Below are 21,908 nucleotides of genomic sequence, written 5' to 3' on the forward strand. Positions count from 1 at the left end.
TAAAAGTAGCTAACAAAGGAAAATTGAGTGAAGCAGGGGCGGATCTAGAGGGGGGCCATGGCTCCTCACAAAGCCTTGTGATTGTAGGAATTTAAAAAAAAAAATAGAAAAAAAATATGAGAAGATATCAAAATGTAACACATGTGTTTTACTGAAAAAGTATAGGCCTTAATTGGGAGATAAATTATGTCCCTATTCTCAAAACAAAACTTTAATTTCCAAAATTTTTCTCCATCTTTTATATCATTTCTTGATTCCAACTACAGACACTTGGACGATCTCTAAATGCTGCTGTTCTCATAGTATACCTATTGTTCACAAGACCAAAGAGAGCCTAAATTTTCGTTTTTATGGCTTTAATTTCGAAACTAGGGGGAGAACCCCCCTTTCCCATGCGTTTTTACAAATGCCTTGATATACAGCAAAAAATTGCATTTTAAGTCTTTTATTTGGAAAACGTCAACGGAAACTAGCTTATCCAGCCCTTATCACTTAACTTGCTTAAAAGCAACTTAAATGAATTTTTTTGGGACTTCAATTACAAACGATTTTTGATAGGACCCCCTCCCTCCCTAGTTTATATTGTGATGATAGCTTTCAAAGGAGGTTTTTGTAGGAGCTAACCAATCTTCCATCCCTTTCTAAAATATGCATAAATATAGTTAAAAATCGAATTTTTAGAGTCTCAAAGGCAAAATATTTCCCTAAAGGAAGGATTCTAAGCACCTTCACATTTCCTTTAATGTAAGCAAACATTACCTAAAGGTGCATTTTTAGGCTGGACAGCTGAAGAGTTAGAGAATAGCACCCCTCCTCTTCTAACTTCTCAATGTATAATGACAGAATATTTTGGTTTCTAAGTTTTATTTTCAAAAAGTATTTTGGGGCCAACGCCCGAAACCTGACCTTTCTCTGTACATAATCAAAAATAGACAAAATACGTTTTTAGTTTCCTAATTTTAAAAATTTACTCTGAAATTAAAATTTTGAAACATTTTTGAGGGAGATTCCCAAATTCACCCCTTCACCTAATGTCTCAATACCCCAAAAATTGAGTTTTTAAAACTTCATTTTAATAAAATTTCTGGGGAGTTCGGAGTTTGTTAAAAAATTTCGGATGGCTCCTCCCAAAACAATCGGCTGGATCCGCCATTGGAGTGAAGCAGCTAAATGCTAAAGTAACTCCACTAAAATTGATAACATTTTTATGTGAAATATCAATCCCAAAATCCACACATAATTCTTACATTACATATTACAATAATCAATTAACAACTATGCTAAAAAAACCCCATGATTTTAATAAGTTTTTCATGTGTTAAATTTTATACAAAATTTTATATTTGTGTACTGTAATGTATTTCTGTGATTTTTTATAAGGCTTTTATTTATTTATTTTTTTTGTATACAGTTTTACAGAGTATACATGCATATAATAGTCAATAACCAATAATAGCCAGTGTCAACTTTTATTTTATTCTTAAAAATATTAAATTAAATTATCACATTTCAAATTATTGTTGATACCACTCATATTTAATACTATTAAAAAATATATATTTTTACATAAAATGTATATTTATATAAAAATAATGAAAGAAACATTAATTTTAAGTCGAAAAATTTCAATAATAATGTAATACAATAAACAGCAGTGATTTGAGGATGCAGTTACTATTTGATGACTTTAGTTTGCTCTGATTGAAAATATAAGATATTTTAGAAAATATCATGATATTTTCCAACCCCACCATGCATAATAAATTCATGATTACTTATAAAGGATTATGGCTCATATATTATTTTGTTATTTTCAGCCTATGTTTTTATTCGTTGCATGAAAATGTTTTGGGCTCGGAATGCAAAATGGCTTTATGCCCTCGCTGGAGGTGGTGTCATGTATAGTATATTCAACTATTTTCAATCGGAGAAAGAAGGTGAACAGATATCCTGGACTACAAACTTTGAGCCCTCTGCAAAATGGGACTACAATTGGGACAGGTATGCATGATATTTTAAAATGCTGGAAAGGTTTATCTTAGGGGCTGTTGTGGCTTGATAGGTAAGACATTGAACTCGTGACTGGAGTGTCCCGGGTTCAATACCAGCTGGTTGCAGAGCCTCGATTCTTCTCTAATGATGACTGGAGTATGTTAAATATGTTTTGGTCAAAGTCTTTCATGTTCCCATTTCAAATCAACACCTCTGGGGGTGCTGCATCAGCTTGTTTGATCTGGATCAAACAACCGATGTTTTCCTTGCCCCACGGTGCAAGGTGCGACTCCACGGAAATTTATAAATTGAAGCCTTAAAACACGGTTATAGGCCATATTTACTGACGTTAGGGAAGTGAGGGAGCTCCGAGCCTAACTCTCACCTAACATTTTTTTTTCTTTTTTTAAAAAATAAGTAGAAATCGATTCCGTCTTCCCTCTCCAACTTTTAAATTTGCAGTTCCAAAAATGCAACTGCAAATTTAAATTATCATTCTGCCCTATTTATTAAATATTTATTAGACATGTAAGCATCTTTATTTATGTTGCATTCACTGTATTTTTACTTTACTTGTACGATAAAGAAAAATAAAAATAGTTTAATTTCTGCAGTGTGCTGTGCACTGATATTTTTTCAGTCACAAGTTTGTGCTTCAGTGAGCACAAGCTTTAGGTGAGTGGCACTCACAAAAGCTTTGCTAGTGCTCATTTTCAAAAATTAGCAAATTTGAGATCAAATAGTACGATTTGTTTCGTGAAACAAGGCCATGAAAATTTTTATGATGTCACAAAAAAGTCATGGAAATCAGAGAGTATGAATCCTGCGGGTAGTAGAACCTTTTACCTTGCTTTTGCAATTTTGTTTGAAAGTATATGTATGTTATTTTAATGTTATTTATTTGTCTATAAAATATATTTTAGGCGTGAACCCTTAAGTGTGATAAAACCTGCTGAAAAGGAAAATGATCCAATTGAACAAAACAGAATGAATGAAGAGAAAGTCAGAGTTACACCAACTGCAATAAGGCATATTTTTCTTATACGTCATGGACAGTATGATGAATCTGCAGAGAAGGATTCAGACAGACGTCTCACTGAATTAGGTAAAGTGCTTTTTAAAGTTTAAAAAGGTCTTGCTATTACTTGCAAGTAACAAATTTCTGAATTGATTGTGAACGTTCGGTTCCGTTTAAAAATACATTAAGATAATGAATAAAAAATCTTGTTTTAACGAATAATTTAAAAATTTTTTTTACAACAAAATGTTTTTCTCAATGTCAGTTAGAATGTTTTTTCTTAAAGGATGTTTTCGGAAACTAAAAACTTTGACATGTGGCAAAGTAAAAACTCAGTTTGTACTTTCGAAACAGAACTATTCAAGGTGAAAATATGTTCATGCTGAAACATAAGTTGCTGTGTGACAACCAGTGCTGCGGAGTCGGAAGAAAAATTTCCGACTCCGACTCCTGGATTTTGTAACGTCCGATTCTGACTCCAACTCCAACTCTGGCTTTTTTATTAATTAATTTTTTCAAATCCTTCTTCATGGGAAGGGGGAAATTCCTCAAAACAAATATTGAAATATTAATTCCTTTTTGTGAAATTTTCACGTTGTATTTTATTGTAAACCTAAGATGCATACAATTTAGAAATTCAATTTGAAAATCAAACTATCCAGTAGTTGCAATTTTAAAAGTAAGATTACTTAAAAATTCCATTTTTTTAAAAAAATGAAAAAGATTAATTTGCTCCCCTTTAATGTTTAACAAATTGATGTTAGTCTAATCCTGTGCTTTTTATTTGTTAAAGCTGTACTTTGAGAGAAAAAAAACACTTTTTTGCTAACTCAAAGACTTTTCTTGAGAGGGGGCGGTCTTCCTCCTCCCCTCCCAAGTGACAGCCATCTGGTGGGTGACACCTCAACTTAATTTCAGAGTTTTTAAAAATGTATGGATTTCAATTCTAAAAAAATTCCCAAATAATAAATCTTTAATTTCATCTCAAAAATTTCAACCAAAATATTGCGGGCCCGGGTACATGTATGTCTGGAGAAAATTTTACACCAAATGCGGTGGTGCGAATAGCTTTTAACTAGGTATACCTACATTTCTTGGCTCAATTTTTAATTTTATTTTTATTTGCAGCTTTAGAATTAATTTTAAAATATGAAGGTTTTAAGATTAACTGCAGTTATAGAGTGTTGTAACCAATTACTCATATACTGATTTTATTTTGTACTTTTTAGTGAGCACCAAGTTTATTGATATAGTCTTTAGATTTAAAAAAAAATCTATATTTTGTCGGCTGTTTTAGATTTGGGCTTTCGTCCCGACACTTATTTGAATTTACAAAGCACCGTCAGAAGTTTCCCGATTTGCTCAAGCAACACATGCGTCCTTTTACTATTTTATAACTGAGATTGAGGTATATATATATATGTTTTCTTATTTGAAAGTAATTACTTAGAAAATGTTGGGCAACAAAACGGTTTGCTGACAGTTCCTATCCAGTTAAATAAAGTTAAAAAACAAGCAAACTTCGGGAAGGTGTAAGTTGCTGTTGCAGAAATTTCGATAAACAATCAAGCCATTTGGTTGCCACAATGACAGTTATTTTCTTATTATTAGGCCTTTATACATGTAATCAAACTAATTGGTAGTCAGTTTTTGAAAAAATGCAAGGAGTGTCTGAAAACTAAAGAAAAAAAAGAAGTCCGGATTCAGAGTTGGCATGTTTTTGAACGACTCCTACTCCTTTACCCCAAAACCAGTCCGACTCCGACTCCACAGCCCTGGTGACAACAAATGCCAGTGTCTCACCAAGCGCAGTCGAATTCTGTGCACTAAATGTAAGGCGCCTTGCAAATTCGCAAAGGGGTCAGCAAGTTTTCAACTTGTCTTGTGGTGTAAATGACATTTACAAATCAGAATCTTTTATAATAATCTCTGAGACCAAATCTCTCGTACAAATTAACACTTTTTGTGAACATGACCAATGAATAAAAGCTCAGTGCTCAGTATTTTCTCACTGTTTTTTCAGAATAAATAATAAGTTTTAATTTTTTTTAGATCATAAGTAACAGTAAATGTTGCAGATTTAATTATAATCAAGTACAGATTTGAAAAATTAACACTTTCATAAAAATAAAAGTTTTTCGACAATTCCGTTACAATGAATATTCTGTTACGACAAAATTTTTTTTATTTGTCTCTTGGAGCTCGTTGTAACGGGATTTCACTGTATTTGTCTCCACCACCTATTACATGATCATATTTTATCCCCTCCGTTAAAATACAGAATTTTATTTAATCCCTTTTCAGTTCCAAAATTTTCATGTAATGCTATTGCTATTTGTTGGTTCTTTAACAAAAGATATTTGGCCCTAAAGCTTTTCAAGTCGATCATTCACTTTTAGATCATGACTATGAAATTGGTTAAATTTTTTTGAATTGGTAACTTTTTGGCATAAAATCTTTAAGCTTTTTGGCATAAAATTATATTTCAAATTAGATTTAGTTGATAAAAAAGAGTTTATGCTGAAGATCCTTATAGATGCAGTAGAGTCTCGAAAATCCGAGGTAATTGGGGCTCATGCTGACTCGGATTACTGAAAACTCGAATTATCTGGAAAATTCTTCAGATTAATTTTTTACTTTTTCCGATGACATAAGGAGTAGCACCTTTTACTTCCTTATACAAAGAAAGGCAGTGTTGTTGTCGTGAAAAATTATCACTGAAATTTCAACATAAATTTTGTTTTTAACTACCTCTAAACGAATTTGGACTTTTTTCTACGAAGTCTGTATGTACGTATTTACCCGAGCAAATTTGTAGGCAACCAAACATATATTTTGACCAAATCGTTGCCTGAATCCATTTCAATGAGTTTTGTCATAACGTATGTATCTGTGTGCTTGTGAGCATATCTATGTCGCATACCACAAAAACGGTTAGTTGTAGAAAGGTATCTGTTTTGTCTTTCGTATACATTGCTCATGAGGCGTCAAGTTTTGAACATCCCTTTTTTACTATCATCAGGTATTCTAATATTCCAAAAGGCATGTTTACATGTTCTTTGCTACAAATCAATTGTTACTTTCACGCATCAAGTTATACATCTTCAAGGCATTTCGTAATTCATATTGTGCAGTCGTGCCACTTTAGGAGTGCTGTTGTTAACAACCTCTCAATGCCTTCTTTTATTAATCACTGTATCTAGTTAATAAGTGTAACAGCAGGAAAAAAATACTTTCAGATTTTTATGAAAATCATTTTTTTGGAACTAAAAAATGTAAATGAAAATATGAAGTAAGCGCCTCAAATTAAGCGGAACCTCAAACTTTTGAGACTCGGATTATCGAGACTCTACTGTATTTTAATATGTAAAAAAAGTTTTGTGTGTATGTCTATTTGTCTTTACTGCCATAAACAGGTAAACGGCAGTATCTACAAAAATAAGTTTTTGAGATGTTTGAAGAAAAGTACCTTTGATTCCTTACTAACTATAGAAAATTCTTAAAGTTGTGATTTTTTCATGCCTTTTTCCACCAGAAACCCAATAATAAGTTGGAATATTAAAGCTATGAGAAAATATGTGACGAAAATGTAAAAAAAAAAGAAAAAGAAAAACTTTAAATACTACTGACCTGCTCAGGGCAGTGTGGTTCTCTTTTTAAAGTTGATACTCAGTACTCAGCTGGATAGTAAGTGTCCAAGTACTCGGTGCTTGGTTCTTTGCTAAAGTGCTACTTGGTGCGGCACTGTCGCTTTTGTAACAATTTACACGAAACATTAGTTCTTTTCAGCATTAAATCAAGGTTCCATTGAATTTTCAATATTTTTTTCCTTTAAATATGTATATGATCTCACATTATTTCCTAACTTTTCTTTAACTACACTTTTTAGGTATAAAACAAGCTCAAGCAGTGGGACAGAGGTTATTGGATTTGAAATTTAACTACACATCACTTGTTAGATCATCAATGACTCGAGCAGTAGAAACGTCTAATATCATTCTCAAATATTTTCCTGATTTATCTGTTGAAACTGATGATCTTCTTAGAGAAGGGAGACCAATTCCTCCTGAGCCTCGTGTGGGATCTTACCAGCCTGAATACAAAGCAAGTTTGATAATATATTTTCGTTAACTTTTTTATAATATTTAGTCTTTACTAGTAATAAAACTGAAAGTCTCTGTCTGGATCTCTCTGACGCGCATAGCACCTAGACCGTTCGCCCAATTTTCATGTTATTTGGCATGAAGTTGTTTTGTAGCATGGGGGTGTTCACCTTGAAGTGATTTTTTGAAAATTCGATTTTGTTCTTTTTCTATTCCAATTTTAAGAACATTTTCCCAAGCAAAATTATCATAAGATGGACGAGTAAATTACCAAGTTATCATAACGTGGAACCATAACATGGGCAAGCCAATTGTTGAGAAATTCACCATTCATTACTTATAAATATACAGGGGAACCAAAAGACCTTTTAATTTTCTACTACGGGCAGAGCCGTGTGGGTACCACTCGTTTTGAATAAAGTTGCATCTCTGAAGGGCCATTCCACGAAAAAGTCAACCCTTTATCCCACTCATGACAGTTCATATATTTCATTAAAAAGTAATATTTTGAAAGGGTAATGACAAAATTTTTTGATATTTCTCATGTTTCCTTATCTTTCCATGCATACAGCAATTTAATAATTACAAAATAGAAAAATTAATTCTACTTGATTAATGAACGTGTGGAATTATTTTTACATTGCTTTTGAGAATTTAGTCAGATATTTTCATTTTAAACATGAGTATTTTTTGCATTCACACCCAGTGGCCGAAGCTCAACAAAACTATTTTTATCGAGGCTGGGGTACAGATGTGATATACCACCCCCCATTCGGCGACATCGGATTTTTCGCACAAAATTGAAATATTTAATGAGGCGACAATTTTTTAAGCATGGCATCCCTGGTGAAACTAACCTGTGTTTGGCAACACGAAGGCAATCTTGTTCAAACTTGTTTACTTGGGTTGTTTACTCGGTTTTACGTAGGAGAGATACCTGTTGTTTCGTGCAATATACCTTACAGGAAAGCTTATTTTGTGTTAGTTTAAATTCAGTAGTTGTGTTTTGAAGTAAAAACATTAGAAAATGCCAGTTTCTTCAAACTTGAACGCTAATTAAAAGTTAACTCCAACGTGATGTGTATCTGTAACGTGCCATTGTCATATAATGTTTTGTTTTGGACTGAGTGTGAGCATTTATACCATAAAAAGGTAAGTTCTTTATTTTAGAATTCAAAAAAAAAAAAAAAAAAAACTCTCCTTCCGAAATTCTTTGTTTTTTTACAAATCCTTGATGGGTTCTTATAGTGTTTAATTTTATTTTTACTGTATGTAAATTAATTTTGCAAAAATAGTACAGTTATTTTGTTCTAAAAGTTAATTCTTATCGATGCCACGAATTATTTAGACATATTCTATTAACATGCCACCTTTAGGTACTGAATATCTGAAAATAAATTGACTCCAGCATTTTATAGAAAATATAAAGGTGTTATTTTATGTAAAATATAATAGGTCTTTTGAGAGCATGTCTGTATAGCAAATAAATGTGTGGTATTTTTGTATTGTTTATGTTTAGGATGTTTTAAGACATTTCTACTTTTCATACATCGAAATTTGAGTAACTAAGCGCTTTTTTGGCTGAAATAGTTATGGATATTAGGGATGTTTTCTGCTTTAAACATCGCGATTTGAATCGCTTTGCTCTTTTTTTAGCAGAGTATGAGAAAAGTTTTTGTTCGATGAAATGCATGTTGGAAAATAGCTTTTATTTCTATTGGTACATATTTCATTGGTGAGCTGTTATAGTAATTTGTAAATTTAAGCATTTTAAATACTTTCTAGTAATTGTTCTTTGTGTACAAAACCTTTCTAGTTTCTGGTATTTTTGAAGCGTATATTCGTGATGTTTTTTGTTGTAGTTTTATGTTGTTTTTATATATATTGTGTTCTGAAGGGCTTTGATGATGTTTTTTTTAACTGATTTTTTCCTGTTGGCACTAAAAAAAGCATAGCTAAAAAGGATGTATGACATATGTCGTCATACATCGCTTTCTTGGCGCCAACAGGAAAAAGTCGCCAAGGGTGGGGTATATCAAATCAGTTCCGAGGCTGGTTTTATCAATGGTAAAATCTAAGCCTGGGTGAAATTCATAAAACTCTGGGTTGTAGAAGTATCACCATATATTATTTAAAATGGAAACTTATTTATTGTTATCATTGTTGCATTTTGATCAAGTGAAAAAATGTATAGCAAAAAACTGGGTTCGAAAGTTTTGATGCATGATAGTTTTTGAGTTTTAACTCTGGTTTAATCTGTTATGTAAAAAACTTAATTTTTATTGTTGACATCTGAAATAGTGCATGTATTAGATGATTGTTAATTCCAGACTTTGATTGTAACATACAAACTTAAAATTGCGAAATTTCATTTCAATTCTTTATTACCTGTGTTGCATCAGTGTACAGTGGCTGCTATTTGTATGAATTATGTTTGCTCTAAACTGTTTTGACTCAGTAAAGTGGCTGATTCAATTAAGTGGATAATTGAATAAAGCTTAATTTTGTTCTGTTTATGAAGATTTGATCCAATAAAGCAGTTGATTCAATTTATCACTGATTCAATTAACCGGCATTCACTGTACCACTCTTTTACTTTTTGTTTAATGAACTATAGTATACTTACAGTATAAAGTGTAATGAAAATAGAAAAAAAAAATAAAAAATAAAAAAAATAAAATAAAATAAATAAATAAAAAACAAATAAAAGTTTTAAATGTTTTAACTTTTGAAAATACTTCCAATCATTGTGGGTCTCTTACTAATTGTAACGTGCAAATTTTTTGCTGCAAACATACATCTATTTTAGTTGTGTTTAAAATACTAAATAATTTTTAGTTTTTTAGGGGAACAATTCAAGTTCTTTGAGTTGATTTCACATAAACCTTGAATAATTCATATGAGCTATTTCATTCTTCATGTCCTTGCAATTAAAGTTATGTCATGAAATCATAAAATATTTAATGTATTTTATGTTTGCTAACACTTGTTTCGATAAAGTAAAAATGCAAGTTATATGGTATTCAACTAATTAAGTAATTACAATTAATTTAATATTGAGGAAGCCGATTAGCAAAAGGGTACTTTATGAATCACAACCTTTAACTGCAGTTAATGGCACACATTTAATGGGTATTAATATCATACTTGAAAAGATACTTTTCATGTAAAATTTGCCTTTCAATTTAATTTTTTCAGGATCATTGGAACCAGTTTTTGACACTTGTCACGTCCAAAACCGGTTTTTTATGTCAAAATGCCCACTTGCCAACTTTGGGGGTGGGGGTGGGGGGGGGGGATCCTCGCTATTTGTCAATAACTATTTTTCAAATCTTTTGTGATTGAAAGCATTGTTCATTTGTTTTCAGAGTTGTGTTTGTGTACATTAATTCTACTTTAAAATTTTTTTGCAGTATTTTGAAGCTGGTGCTCGTATAGAAGCTGCTTTCAGAAAATATTTTCACCGTGCAGATACAGAGCAGGAGTCTCACAGTTATGAAATCATTGTATGTCATGCAAATGTTATTCGATATTTTGTTTGCAGGTTAGTATATCTTTGTAAACTAAGATTTAGCTCTAAACATAACACTTGACTTTTTTAAATTGCGTTTCACAGAACCTCAGAGTTCCGTTTAGATCAATCAAGGGTTCCCTGAAAATCATTTTTTTCTTCTTTCCCTAAGGTTCAAATTAGTCACTTAAAAAATTAATGAACATGACTTTTCAAAAATAGAAAAAAGAAAAAAGATTACCAACTTGGTTTGATTTTACTAATCAAGATCAGGGTTTTTATGCGGTAGTCAATATAAAGAAGGTCTTAATTTTTTGGGGGTTTAGAATCTTGCTATTTTCATTACAAATGTATTGATGTACCAATCTAATAGATCTTGCAAAATTAATTGTCATTTATCAGCGTTAGTTATGGAAATGTGTTTGACTTCTGTTAAGAAAATAAATACCAAGACCGGATATTGCATTGGAAATACTTAATCTTCTTCATTTTTTTTCGATGACAATAAAATTCCATGGCACAACTGCATTGATATTGTTATCCTTCCATCAAATTTATGTTTCTGCAGACGTTTTTTGCATTTTACTTAAAAATTGTTTATTTTCCATAAAGTTTACTGTAAATGTAAAAAAAAAAATTGCAAAGAATAAATATATAAATGGCTTAAAGCTGACAACACATCAAGCTAATGAGTTTTATTTTGTGGTGGACCAAATCATTTTTATTTGTCCATTTGTGATTTGAAATTTAGAGAACAGTAGAGATCATCACATCAAAGCTCTAGACTAGGAATTCGAAACAGTAGCCACTGGCTACCAGAGTCACAAAAAATGGTAGCCACTTCTGACTGCTGGTAGACTTTTTTTAAAGAACATATTCAGCACGAAAAATAAATAACTTTAAGGGAGTTGCTCTGTTTAAGTTACTCTGCATTATTATGCCAAGGTAGTATCGACTCATGCGCTGTCTCAGGATTTAAAGCGTGTTGTCGTACCACGATTTTCGACACAATTTTTACAAATAAAAAAACATATGGTCTTCACTTTTTGGAAACTAAGACTTGATTTTTTGGTAGCCATTTTCAATGAAATGGTCACCCTTTGGCAACTGTCGACCGCTAATCTGGAGCACACCTGTATGATATATTCCACAAATACAACCAGAATTATCTTTTGGAGGGATTTTAATTAGAATTGGCAATAATGTTAACACCAAGGCCTTTGGAAGGAAGGGGGGTTACCCCCTCATAGCTGCCAAGTGCTCCGTTTTTCCCGGAGTTTCTCCGATTTTTATTGCGTACTCCGAAAATCCGATTTATTCCAAAAAACTCCGTTTTTTGACTTTGCTTGTACACTTTTCGATTTCTGAGGAAAAGAAGGAACTCAACAAGGTTGAGGAACTCAACAAAAGAGGAGGCAATTTAATGCCCTGGAAGCATTACTGTCAAGATAAACACTGAGTGGGAGCGCTAATCGATCGGAGAACATCGTTTTTTCATTGAGCATTTCAGCTACGTGCAAAACGTAGCCGCCATGTTTGGTCGTTCAGAAGATGGAAGTAGACGATGCTTAAGTGCTTTCGTTTTCAAAGACAAAGCAGAATTGGGGGTTTCTTTTAACTGCAAACTAATGAAAATCAGCAAAATGTGTTGCAAAATGTTTGTTTTTTGGTTATTTTAAGTAATTTTATTGAGAAATGAAAACAAGTATACTATTTAAAATTTCATCTTATCCCTATTGCTTTGGACACGAATGTGCTAAAGATTCTCAATTAAATTGTAGTTTCATGGGGATTTTTTATTTTCAAATTATTTTCATGCAACAAATTCAAAATTTTATATCTGAATTTTTTACTTAGTCGCCATATTTGGTCATTTGCGAGATTTAAGTACACAAAACTCTTAAAGTGGCCAAGTTTTCAAAATCGGAATTAGATGTTTATTGCAATGCAAACTATTGAAAATAATGCAAAATGGGCTTTTTTTTTTTTTTTCGGAAAATTCTTAATTTTTTTCTTGAAAAATGAAAAAAAATTTTCTTCAGAATATTATGTTATCCTAATTTGTTTGGATGCTAATGTGCTAAAAACTGTCTATTTCATCTAAATTTTAGTTTTTTTAAGGATTATTAATTATTTATAATTACTTTTAATGCAACAAATTCAAAAATCTATCATCTTAAATTTTTTGCATTGTTGCCATGTTTGGTCATTTGCAACATGGAAGTAGACAAGATTATTAATAGCCTAAGTTTCCGAAAACAGAATTGGTTGTTTGTCTCAATGCAAACTATTAAAAATAACAAATGGCAAAAAGTTATGTTTTTTTTTTTTTTTTAATTATTTTTTGAAAGAGAAATTTTATCTGTATTTGATCCTTATTGCCTCGGAGGCTTTGTTATAAGCTGAAACCATTTCATCTAAAATGAAGGTTCCTGCTGATTTCTCATTTATTTATTTATTTTTTTAAATAAATCAGAAATCTATTTTAACTTGAATTTTCCATGTACAAAAAAAGTATTGAATGACTCTATTTTAAAATGTGTGAAGTCCTATTCATCTATTTTTTTTCATGAAAGTTGAAAAAACTGCCCCATCTCCCCTCCAGTTTGTGTTTCAAAACTTGGTGACAGTTGTGGCCACTAAGTTTTTGAAGTCTAGTGGCCAGACTTAGAAGATTTCCAAGTCTTGACCTTTACTATGAAGTTGATTTACTTCCAAGTATAAGAAGTAATTGTGTGTGTGTGTGTGTGTGTTTTTTTTTTTTTTTTAATCTTCAATATGTTCTTATGCAATGCATTTTCAATACATGTAGGATATGTATAAAGGAATATTTTTAAAAAGGATTGCAGTTTTATTAAATCAAACAGTAATCATGTTTTTTTTTTTTAAATTTTCAATATGTACCTACGTAATGATGCTTTTTTAATGTAAAATATTTTTATCTTATACTTGGTTGTAGTTTTGTTGAAAATCTAACATGAAAATTCAGAAATGCATTGTAAGGGTGCTTAGAACTTGTAGAAGCTTACGGTACAGAAGGAAGGTTTAGCACAGGCCACGATTTGGTGCTCCTATTTTAGCCCTCATTGCTCCTATTTTTTCCCTTAAGTGCTCCTATTTTTTTTATCTTGAGGTTGGCAGCTATGCCCCCTCCTTCTGCTGCATCACTGATATACTCTTACTAAAATGCCAAAGCATGTTACTTATTATTTTCATGCAATAATTGGGAACTTGATTCAAAGAGGTCAGACCATTCACAAACTTTGTAATGATTGCATCTGAAGCATTATTTTACTAGCTGTTTTTTATTCCTTTTGTTGTACAAACTATTTTGGTATCTGAAATATAGAAAAAAGTTCATGATTTTTAAGCTCAAATGTAGAGAAATTTTATCTCCTAATTATTTTGCCCTTTTCATATTTAGAGTACTTCAAGTTCCACCTGAAGCATGGTTGAGATTTTCATTACCCAACTGCAGCATAACATGGATTGTTATTCTTCCTAATGGCACATGTGGAGTAGTATCTCTTGGAGAGTCTGGATATCTATCTAAAGATAAAATTACGTACTGAAATTTATCTATTTCTCTAAAGTGTTTTTTTTTTTTTTTTTTGTCTTTGGCTGTTGTTCTTTTACATACTTAACACATTGTAGAGGGGTCACGGGAATCTTCAAGATTCTATCATTTTGTCAAAAACTCATTCATGAGATTTGTACATAGGTAGGCTTGCTATATTTTTGAAATGTTCAAACGGGACACCGGAATACCCCCCCTCCACCAGCGCAGTGAGTATTCAAAAGGGTACACACCCCTGGTTGGTTTTTATAGTATTTTAAAGGGTAGTTCATTCTCAATGCTATGAATAAATGGTTACTAATTATGAACCTAAACTAATAATAAAGGACACAAACAGATAAATTTGAACATTTTATTTCTTACAGGTTAAAATTTATAAGTCACTTAAATAAGAAGATACACTTTGAATAAGGAATAAAAATTTGAACAATGTTTACATGTACTCTTCATTGACTAGGATTTTGAAAGTTTTTTCAGTTTTAATCTTGTAGTTAAACTCTTCACACACTAATCCAATATTAATTTAATATACCAATGTTGCAAATAACAAAGTAAATATCCTAAATAACTTTTCACAGTTCGTTATTTTTAGACCTATTTGGTCAGCAATAGTCAAATTTATCTTTTACCGTGGCATGAAGTAAACCAACAATAGGATTTAATCTGAAAACCAGGATGTCTAGCCAGCCTATATATAGGTTAACATTTTCTTGCCATCTCATATTTTTCGCAAACTTCTTATCAGTTCTAAGTGTTAGCAACCTTGACTGAATATTCTTTGAGCATTTTTATCATTGCATCATTATGGAAACTGGGGTAAATGACCGCCATTTAAGTCCAAAGTGCAATATGTTAACACTTCATACTTACTTATTTCCTCAGCATTTACAATTTAATGGGAATCAATCAGAAATATTGTTATTATTGTTGAAAATATTGCTATTCTTTTTGAAATTAATTTCATTTTCATACAATAAAGATTCCTTGTAGAAGAAACTGTTATGATATACTTTTTTCAGATCTGATTATCCTAGAGAAATTGCTGTACTATTTTTATATGTACGCAGTAAACTCCCGACTATCCGCCCTAGTGTGGCTGAAAGATAGACCAGAGAACCAAGACTCTGTATAAGCTAGTTTTCTAAAAATATTTACTCATTTCCTGCCCCTTTACACGGTATTAAAAACATATTTTACAATATTTTTATATAGATATAGACAGTATATAACAGTTGCACAATATTTATGTATAACATAGGCCTGATTGTAGAACAAATAAAGCAAATTGTATTTTAATGTTTATTACAGAGATGTTTGTGATCCAAAAATTCTGAGTATATTGGGTTGCCGTTTCCAAAAATTTGAGCCCACAACACATTTTAAAACTGAAAAATTATTTAAGAAAAAAAAAACCTTTGAAAATGTTTTTCTTTCAATGATTTTTGTATGCATATTTGAAAAGGTTTAGAGGTTTTGTTATTGAGAGGGGGGAAGGGGCCGAACTTCCTCAGAGTTTTCGAAAATTTCACCCCGTCTTCAGAAGATCTTACTTGAATCTACCATCACCCCTGTTATAAATAATATAATTTAACCCCTGTTATTAAATTACTGAAATGACTCCATGTGAGTTGATTTCGCATTTCTAAAAATTCATATTTCATGCCTGAAATTCTTATTTTGTTTTGCCAAGTGCAAAACTTAAGTCCAAGACATGTAGCACATGACCATTCCCAGCATTCCTTATTTCTTTATTAGACCAGAAAGCACTTAGGCCGAATAGTCGGGCGTTCACTGTCTTTCTGTGTTTTGAATTATGATTTTACATTTATTTTAAGATTCACGTGTTATCAGAAATTGTGTGTGACAATTTTGTGCCAACTGTTTTAATGTATGAATAAATAAATTTTATAATTGATTTTTTATGCCTTTCTGCTCTTGCTACTTTTTAAAAAATTCTGAACACATCACTCTTACTTGGTATAAGATACAATGCCATTTTACGAGAAAGCTCTTTTTCATACAAGATATTATTCAGCCTGCTACGGGACTCGACATCTTTATGTGATCTTAATCTTTTGCTTTTACCATGCTCATAGTAATTTATATCAGTATGTGCTCCTTCTGATCCAGGTTTTGCTTCTCGCTCCCAGATAACCCTCCTTAAACTTGTACTGGGATTTTAGTTTCACTTGGTTTTGATTTAAAAACTTCATCCGTAGATTATTCAGTGTACCTGGAAGGAGAAGTAATATTGTACCTTTCTTAAGATTTAACTTCAGACCCATCACTAGAGTCGTAACTATCTGATTCACTTTCACTGTCGACTCCCAAATATCCGCAAGTGCAAAATACAAACACAAACGACAAATTTTTTCAAAAAATCGTCAATTTTAAAGTTTGTTGGTTTTGTTTTACATTTCCTTCACACTAGAGTCATTCCATGTCAAGTAACCTAGCGGTCCCCACTCAACCATCTCCAATTTGGATGAAATTTTCTGGAAATGTAAAGATGTCTTTGAAATTAAAATATGCTAATTTTCAACTTCCGAGATCCAAATCCTGAGGATATAGGATAAAAAAAAAACGAAAATGGCGTTTTAGCTTTTTGCGACACATTGCCATCAGGCCTGCTTACACATTGCCATTAGCCTAAGGTTTCAGAAAAAGTTATCATACTGGAAGCGTGAAATTTTAGCAGCTTGAAGTAAGTACAATTGGCTGTTAATACACTTGGGCATTTTTGTGACTTTGAACGTATTAGATTTTTTATAGCATGCATATAAACTAGTGAAAAAGCGCAGTGGAGAAATTTTTTCCTGGATTTTAGGTTGTCATAAAATCTGAACGAAAATAATTCAAAGGCTTGTACTTCGTGACTATACTATAAAAACACTTGTTTTTAATGAGTAACATGTGCATCTTCTTTTCGTTTATTTCATTAGAAAGAACATTTTTTCTTATCAAAATAAGTTTTTTCTTGGATGGTGTTTTTTCAAATGAGGATGAAAAAATTGGCTTGAAATTCTGTCTGTCATAACAAATTGCCATGTTGAAGCAGAGGTTGTGGACAGTTTTATCACACTGGAAGTCTGAAATTTTATAAGCTTAAAGTACTTTTAATTGTCAATACGTTCTAGTATTTTTATGAATTTGTGTGGCATGCATGCAAAGTCTTAAAAAAAGACACTAGCAAAACATTTTCCTGGATTTTAGAAAGTCATTAACTCTGAACAAAAATAATTCAAAAGCTCATACTTACTAATAGTTTCAAAGAAAAAATTAACGAAGGACCATCTTTGTCCCGCAGATAACGATTTACTATTCCATTCTGCTTTTGCATAACTTTTGGTTTTTATGTGTCATTTTGCTAGCACATGAATAAAGATATTTGTTACTTAAATGACAACATTGCCCTCAAACGTCCACAGTATATGGGCCAGTGGCGCAACAAGCAAATAAAAGATCAATAATGTTAGTAAGTTTTCACTGCTACTACTTCAGCTTTTGAAAAATGAGGAGAAGAGTCGCAATAAGTTTTCTTAAAGAACATTTAATGGAGCACCGTCTGCCTGACACATTTTAAGTAGCAATTTACTCTTTAACTCAGCTTTTGCATAAATTTTAGTTTTTATAGATCATGCCGTTCAAGCGTCAATGAAGACATTTATTATTTAAATACTGAAGTTTTCTTCTAATTTTTACGGTATGAGGGCGAGTGACGCATCGGATAACGCGACCGACCACAACTTAGGAGATTCCAGATTCGAATCCTGGCAGGTTCGTGCAGCTTATGTATTACAAGTGATCACAAGAAAATCAGTCAAAGCTCCTACTTTAGCCCCAAGTGGAAATGAGGAAAAGAGATACAATATGTATTTTTTAAAGAAATAATTAACGAAGGCCCATCATTGTCTCGCAGATAAAGATTTACTATTTGATTCTGTTCTTGCATAATTTTTGGTTTTTATGTGTCATTTTGCTCATACATGAATGAAGACATTTGTTACGCAAATGTCAACATTACCTCCAAACGTACTCAGTATATGGCCCAGTGGCGCAACGGATAATGCGCCTGACTACGGATCAGGAGACTCCAGGTTCGAATCCTGGCTGGCGCGTGCTGCTTATCTTTTAAAAGAAATTACAAGAAAAGCAAAGATCTGACAATTCAGTTGGTTCTGCTACTACTTAAGCTGCCCATAAGAGAAGAGTCGGTAAAAATTTTTTTTCAAAGAAAATTTGGCGAAGGACAGTCTGCGTGATGCATATTAAGTAATAATTTACTCTTAACATAGCTTTGGCATATCTTTTTGTTTTTGTTGTTAATGTCAAACAAGCGTCAAAAAATGAAGATATTAATTATTTAAATGAAATTTTGTTCATAATTGCTACAGTACGCGGGGCAGTGGCGCAACGGATAACGCGCCTGACTACTTATCAGGAGATTCCAGGTTCGAATCCTGGCTGGCTCCTGCTTCGTAACTTTTAAAGATAATCACAAGCAAATCAAAGATCAATAATGTTAGTAAGCTTTTACTGCTACTAGTTTAGCCACTGTAAAATGAAAAGAAGAGCCGCAATATTCTTTCTTAAATAAAATTTAACGGAGCACCGTCTGCCTCAAACTTTTTAAGTAGCAATTTACTCTTTAATTCAGCTTTTGCATAAATTTTAGTTTTTATAGATCATGCCGTTCAAGCGTCAATGAAAACATTTATTATTTAAATACTGAGGTTTTCCTCCAATTTGTACGGCATGAGGGCCAGTGACGCATCGGATAACGCGCCCGACCACAACTTAGGAGATTCCAGATTCGAATCCTGGCAGGTTCGTGCAGCTTATGTATTAAAAATGATCGCAAGAAAATCAGTCAAAGCTCCTACTTTAGCCTCAAGTGGAAATGAGGAAAAGAGATACAATATGTATTTTTAGAAGAAATAATTAACGAAGGACCATCATTGTCTCGCAGATGAAGATTTACTATTAGATTCTGCTCTGCATAATTTTTGGTTTTTATGCGTCATTTTGCTCACACATGAATGAAGACATTTGTTACGTAAATGTCAACATTATCCCCAAAAGTGCTCAGTATATGGGCCAGTGGCGCAACGGATAACGCGCCTGACTGCGGATCAGGAGTCTCCAGGTTCGAATCCTGGCTGGCTCGTGCTGCTTATGTTTTAAAAGAAATTACAAGAAAAGCAAAGAACTGACAATTCAGGTGGTTCTGCAACTACTTAAGCTGCCCATAAGGGAAGAGAAGAGTCGGTATACATTTTTTTTTCAAAGAAAATTTGGCGAAGGACAGTCAGAGTGACGCACATTAAGTAATAATTTACTCTTAACATAGCTTTGGCATATCTTTTTGTTTTTGATGTTAGTGTCAAACAAGCGAAAAAAAATGAAGATAATAATTATTTAAATGAAATTTTGTTCATAATTGCTACAGTACGCGGGCCAGTGGCGCAACGGATAACGCGCCTGACTACGGATTAGGAGATTCCAGGTTCGAATCCTGGCTGGCTCGTGCTTCTTAACTTTTAAAGATAATCACAAACAAATCAAAGATCAATAAAGTTATTAAGCTTTTACTGCTACTACTTCAGCCACTGTAAAATGAAGAGAAGAGCCGCAATATTCTTTCTTAAATAACATTTAATGGAGCACCGTCTGCCTGACACTTTTTAAGTAGCAATTTACTCTTTAACTCAGCTTTCGCATTAATTTTAGTTTTTATAGATCATGCCGTTCAAGCGTCAATGAAGACATTTATTATTTAAATACTGAGGTTTTCCTCTAATTTGTACGGTATGAGGGTCAGTGACGTATCGGATAATGCGCCCGACCACAACTTAGGAGATTCCAGATTCGAATCCTGGCAGGTTCGTGCAGCTTATGTATTAAAAGTGATCACAAGAAAATTAGTCTAAGCTCCTGCATTAACCTCAAGTGGATATGAGGAAAAGAGATACAATATGTATTTTTTAAACAAATAATTAACGAAGGACCATCATTGTCTCGCAGATAACGATTTACTTTTTGATTCTGCTCTTGCATAATTTTTGGTTTTTATGTGTCATTTTGCTCACACATGAATGAAGACATTTGTTACTTAAATGTGAACATCACCCCCAAACGGCCTTAGTATATGGGCCAGTGGCGCAACGGATAACACGCCTGTCTACGGATCAGGAGATTCCAGGTTCGAATCCTGGCTGGCTCTTGCTTCTTAACTTTCAAAGATAATCACAAGCAAATCAAAGATCAATAATGTTAGTAAGCTTTCACTGCTACTACTTCAGTCACTGTAAAATGAAGAGAAGAGCCGCAATATTCTTTCTTAAATAAAATTTAATGGAGCACCGTCTGCCTGAAACATTTTAAGTAGCAATTCACTCTTTAGCTCAGCTTTTGCAAAAATTTTAGTTTTTATAGATTATGCCGTTCAAGCGTCAATGAAGACATTTATTATTTTAATACTGAGGTTTTCCTCTAATTTGTTCGGTATGAGGGCCAGTGACGCATCGGATAACGCTAATGTATTAAATGGTTCGTGCAGCTTATGTAATAAAAGTGATCACGAGAAAATCAGTCAAAGCTCCTGCATTAGTCTCAAGTGGAAATGAGGAAAAGAGATACAATATGTATTTTTAAAAGAAATAATTAACGAAGGACCATCATTGTCTCGCAGATAAAGATTTACTATTTCATTCTGCTCTTGCATAATTTTTATTTTTTATGTGTCATTTTGCTCACACATGAATGAAGACATTGGTTACGTAAATGTCAACATTACCCCCAAACGTGCTCAGTATATGGGTCAGTGGCGCAACGGATAACGTGCCTGACTACGGATCAGGAGACTCCAGGTTTGAATCCTGGCTGGTTCGTGTTGCTTGTGTTTTAAAAGAAATTACAAGAAAAGCAAAGATCTGACAATTCAGTTGGTTCTGCTACTACTTAAGCTGCCCATAAGGGAAGAGATGAGTCGGTATACATTTTTTTCAAAGAAAATTTGGCGAAGGACAGTCTGCGTGATGCATATTAAATAATAATTTACTCTTAACATAGCTTTGGCATATCTTTTTGTTTTTGTTGTTAATGTCAAACAAGCGTCAAAAAATGAAGATATTAATTATTTAAATGAAATTTTGTTCATAATTGCTACAGTACGCGGGGAAGTGGCGCAACGGATAACGCGCCTGACTATGGATCAGGAGATTCCAGGTTCGAATCCTGGCTGGCTCGTGCTTCTTAATTTTTAAAGATAATCACAAGCAAATCAAAGATCAATAAAGTTAGTAAGCTTTTACTGCTACTACTTCAGCCACTGTAAAATGAAGAGAAGAGCCGCAATATTCTTTCTTGAATAACATTTAATGGAGCACCTTCTGCCTGACACTTTTTAAGTAGCAGTTTACTCTTTAACTCAGCTTTTGCATTAATTTTAGTTTTTATAGATCATGCCGTTCAAGCGTCAATGAAGACATTTATTATTTAAATACTGAGGTTTTCCTCTAATTTGTACGGTATGAGGGTCAGTGACGTATCGGATAATGCGCCCGACCACAACTTAGGAGATTCCAGATTCGAATCCTGGCAGGTTCGTGCAGCTTATGTATTAAAAGTGATCACAAGAAAATTAGTCTAAGCTCCTGCATTAACCTCAAGTGGATATGAGGAAAAGAGATACAATAGGTATTTTTT

General features: G+C 32.7%; 1 protein-coding gene and 3 non-coding genes across 4 annotated transcripts; all 4 read left to right on the forward strand.

The window, feature by feature from the left end:
• Nucleotides 1–1,843: 1,843 nt before the first annotated feature.
• On the forward strand, nucleotides 1,844–14,196 carry LOC129220629 (serine/threonine-protein phosphatase PGAM5, mitochondrial-like). Its single transcript, XM_054855058.1, has 5 exons — nucleotides 1,844–2,001; nucleotides 2,916–3,097; nucleotides 6,900–7,113; nucleotides 10,523–10,657; nucleotides 14,049–14,196. The coding sequence occupies exons 1-5, from the start codon at nucleotides 1,844–1,846 to the stop codon at nucleotides 14,194–14,196; spliced, it is 837 nt and encodes a 278-aa protein (XP_054711033.1).
• A 5,099-nt stretch (nucleotides 14,197–19,295) lies between these two features.
• Trnar-gcg (transfer RNA arginine (anticodon GCG)) lies at nucleotides 19,296–19,368 on the forward strand. The gene has a single exon. It is a non-coding gene; the product is annotated as a tRNA-Arg (tRNA).
• A 287-nt stretch (nucleotides 19,369–19,655) lies between these two features.
• On the forward strand, nucleotides 19,656–19,728 carry Trnar-acg (transfer RNA arginine (anticodon ACG)). Its single transcript has one exon. It is a non-coding gene; the product is annotated as a tRNA-Arg (tRNA).
• A 1,290-nt stretch (nucleotides 19,729–21,018) lies between these two features.
• Trnar-acg (transfer RNA arginine (anticodon ACG)) lies at nucleotides 21,019–21,091 on the forward strand. Its single transcript has one exon. It is a non-coding gene; the product is annotated as a tRNA-Arg (tRNA).
• Nucleotides 21,092–21,908: the final 817 nt, after the last annotated feature.

The sequence above is a fragment of the Uloborus diversus genome, chromosome 4 (genome assembly GCF_026930045.1).
Source record: "Uloborus diversus isolate 005 chromosome 4, Udiv.v.3.1, whole genome shotgun sequence".
Taxonomy (NCBI): Eukaryota; Metazoa; Arthropoda; class Arachnida; order Araneae; family Uloboridae; genus Uloborus; species Uloborus diversus.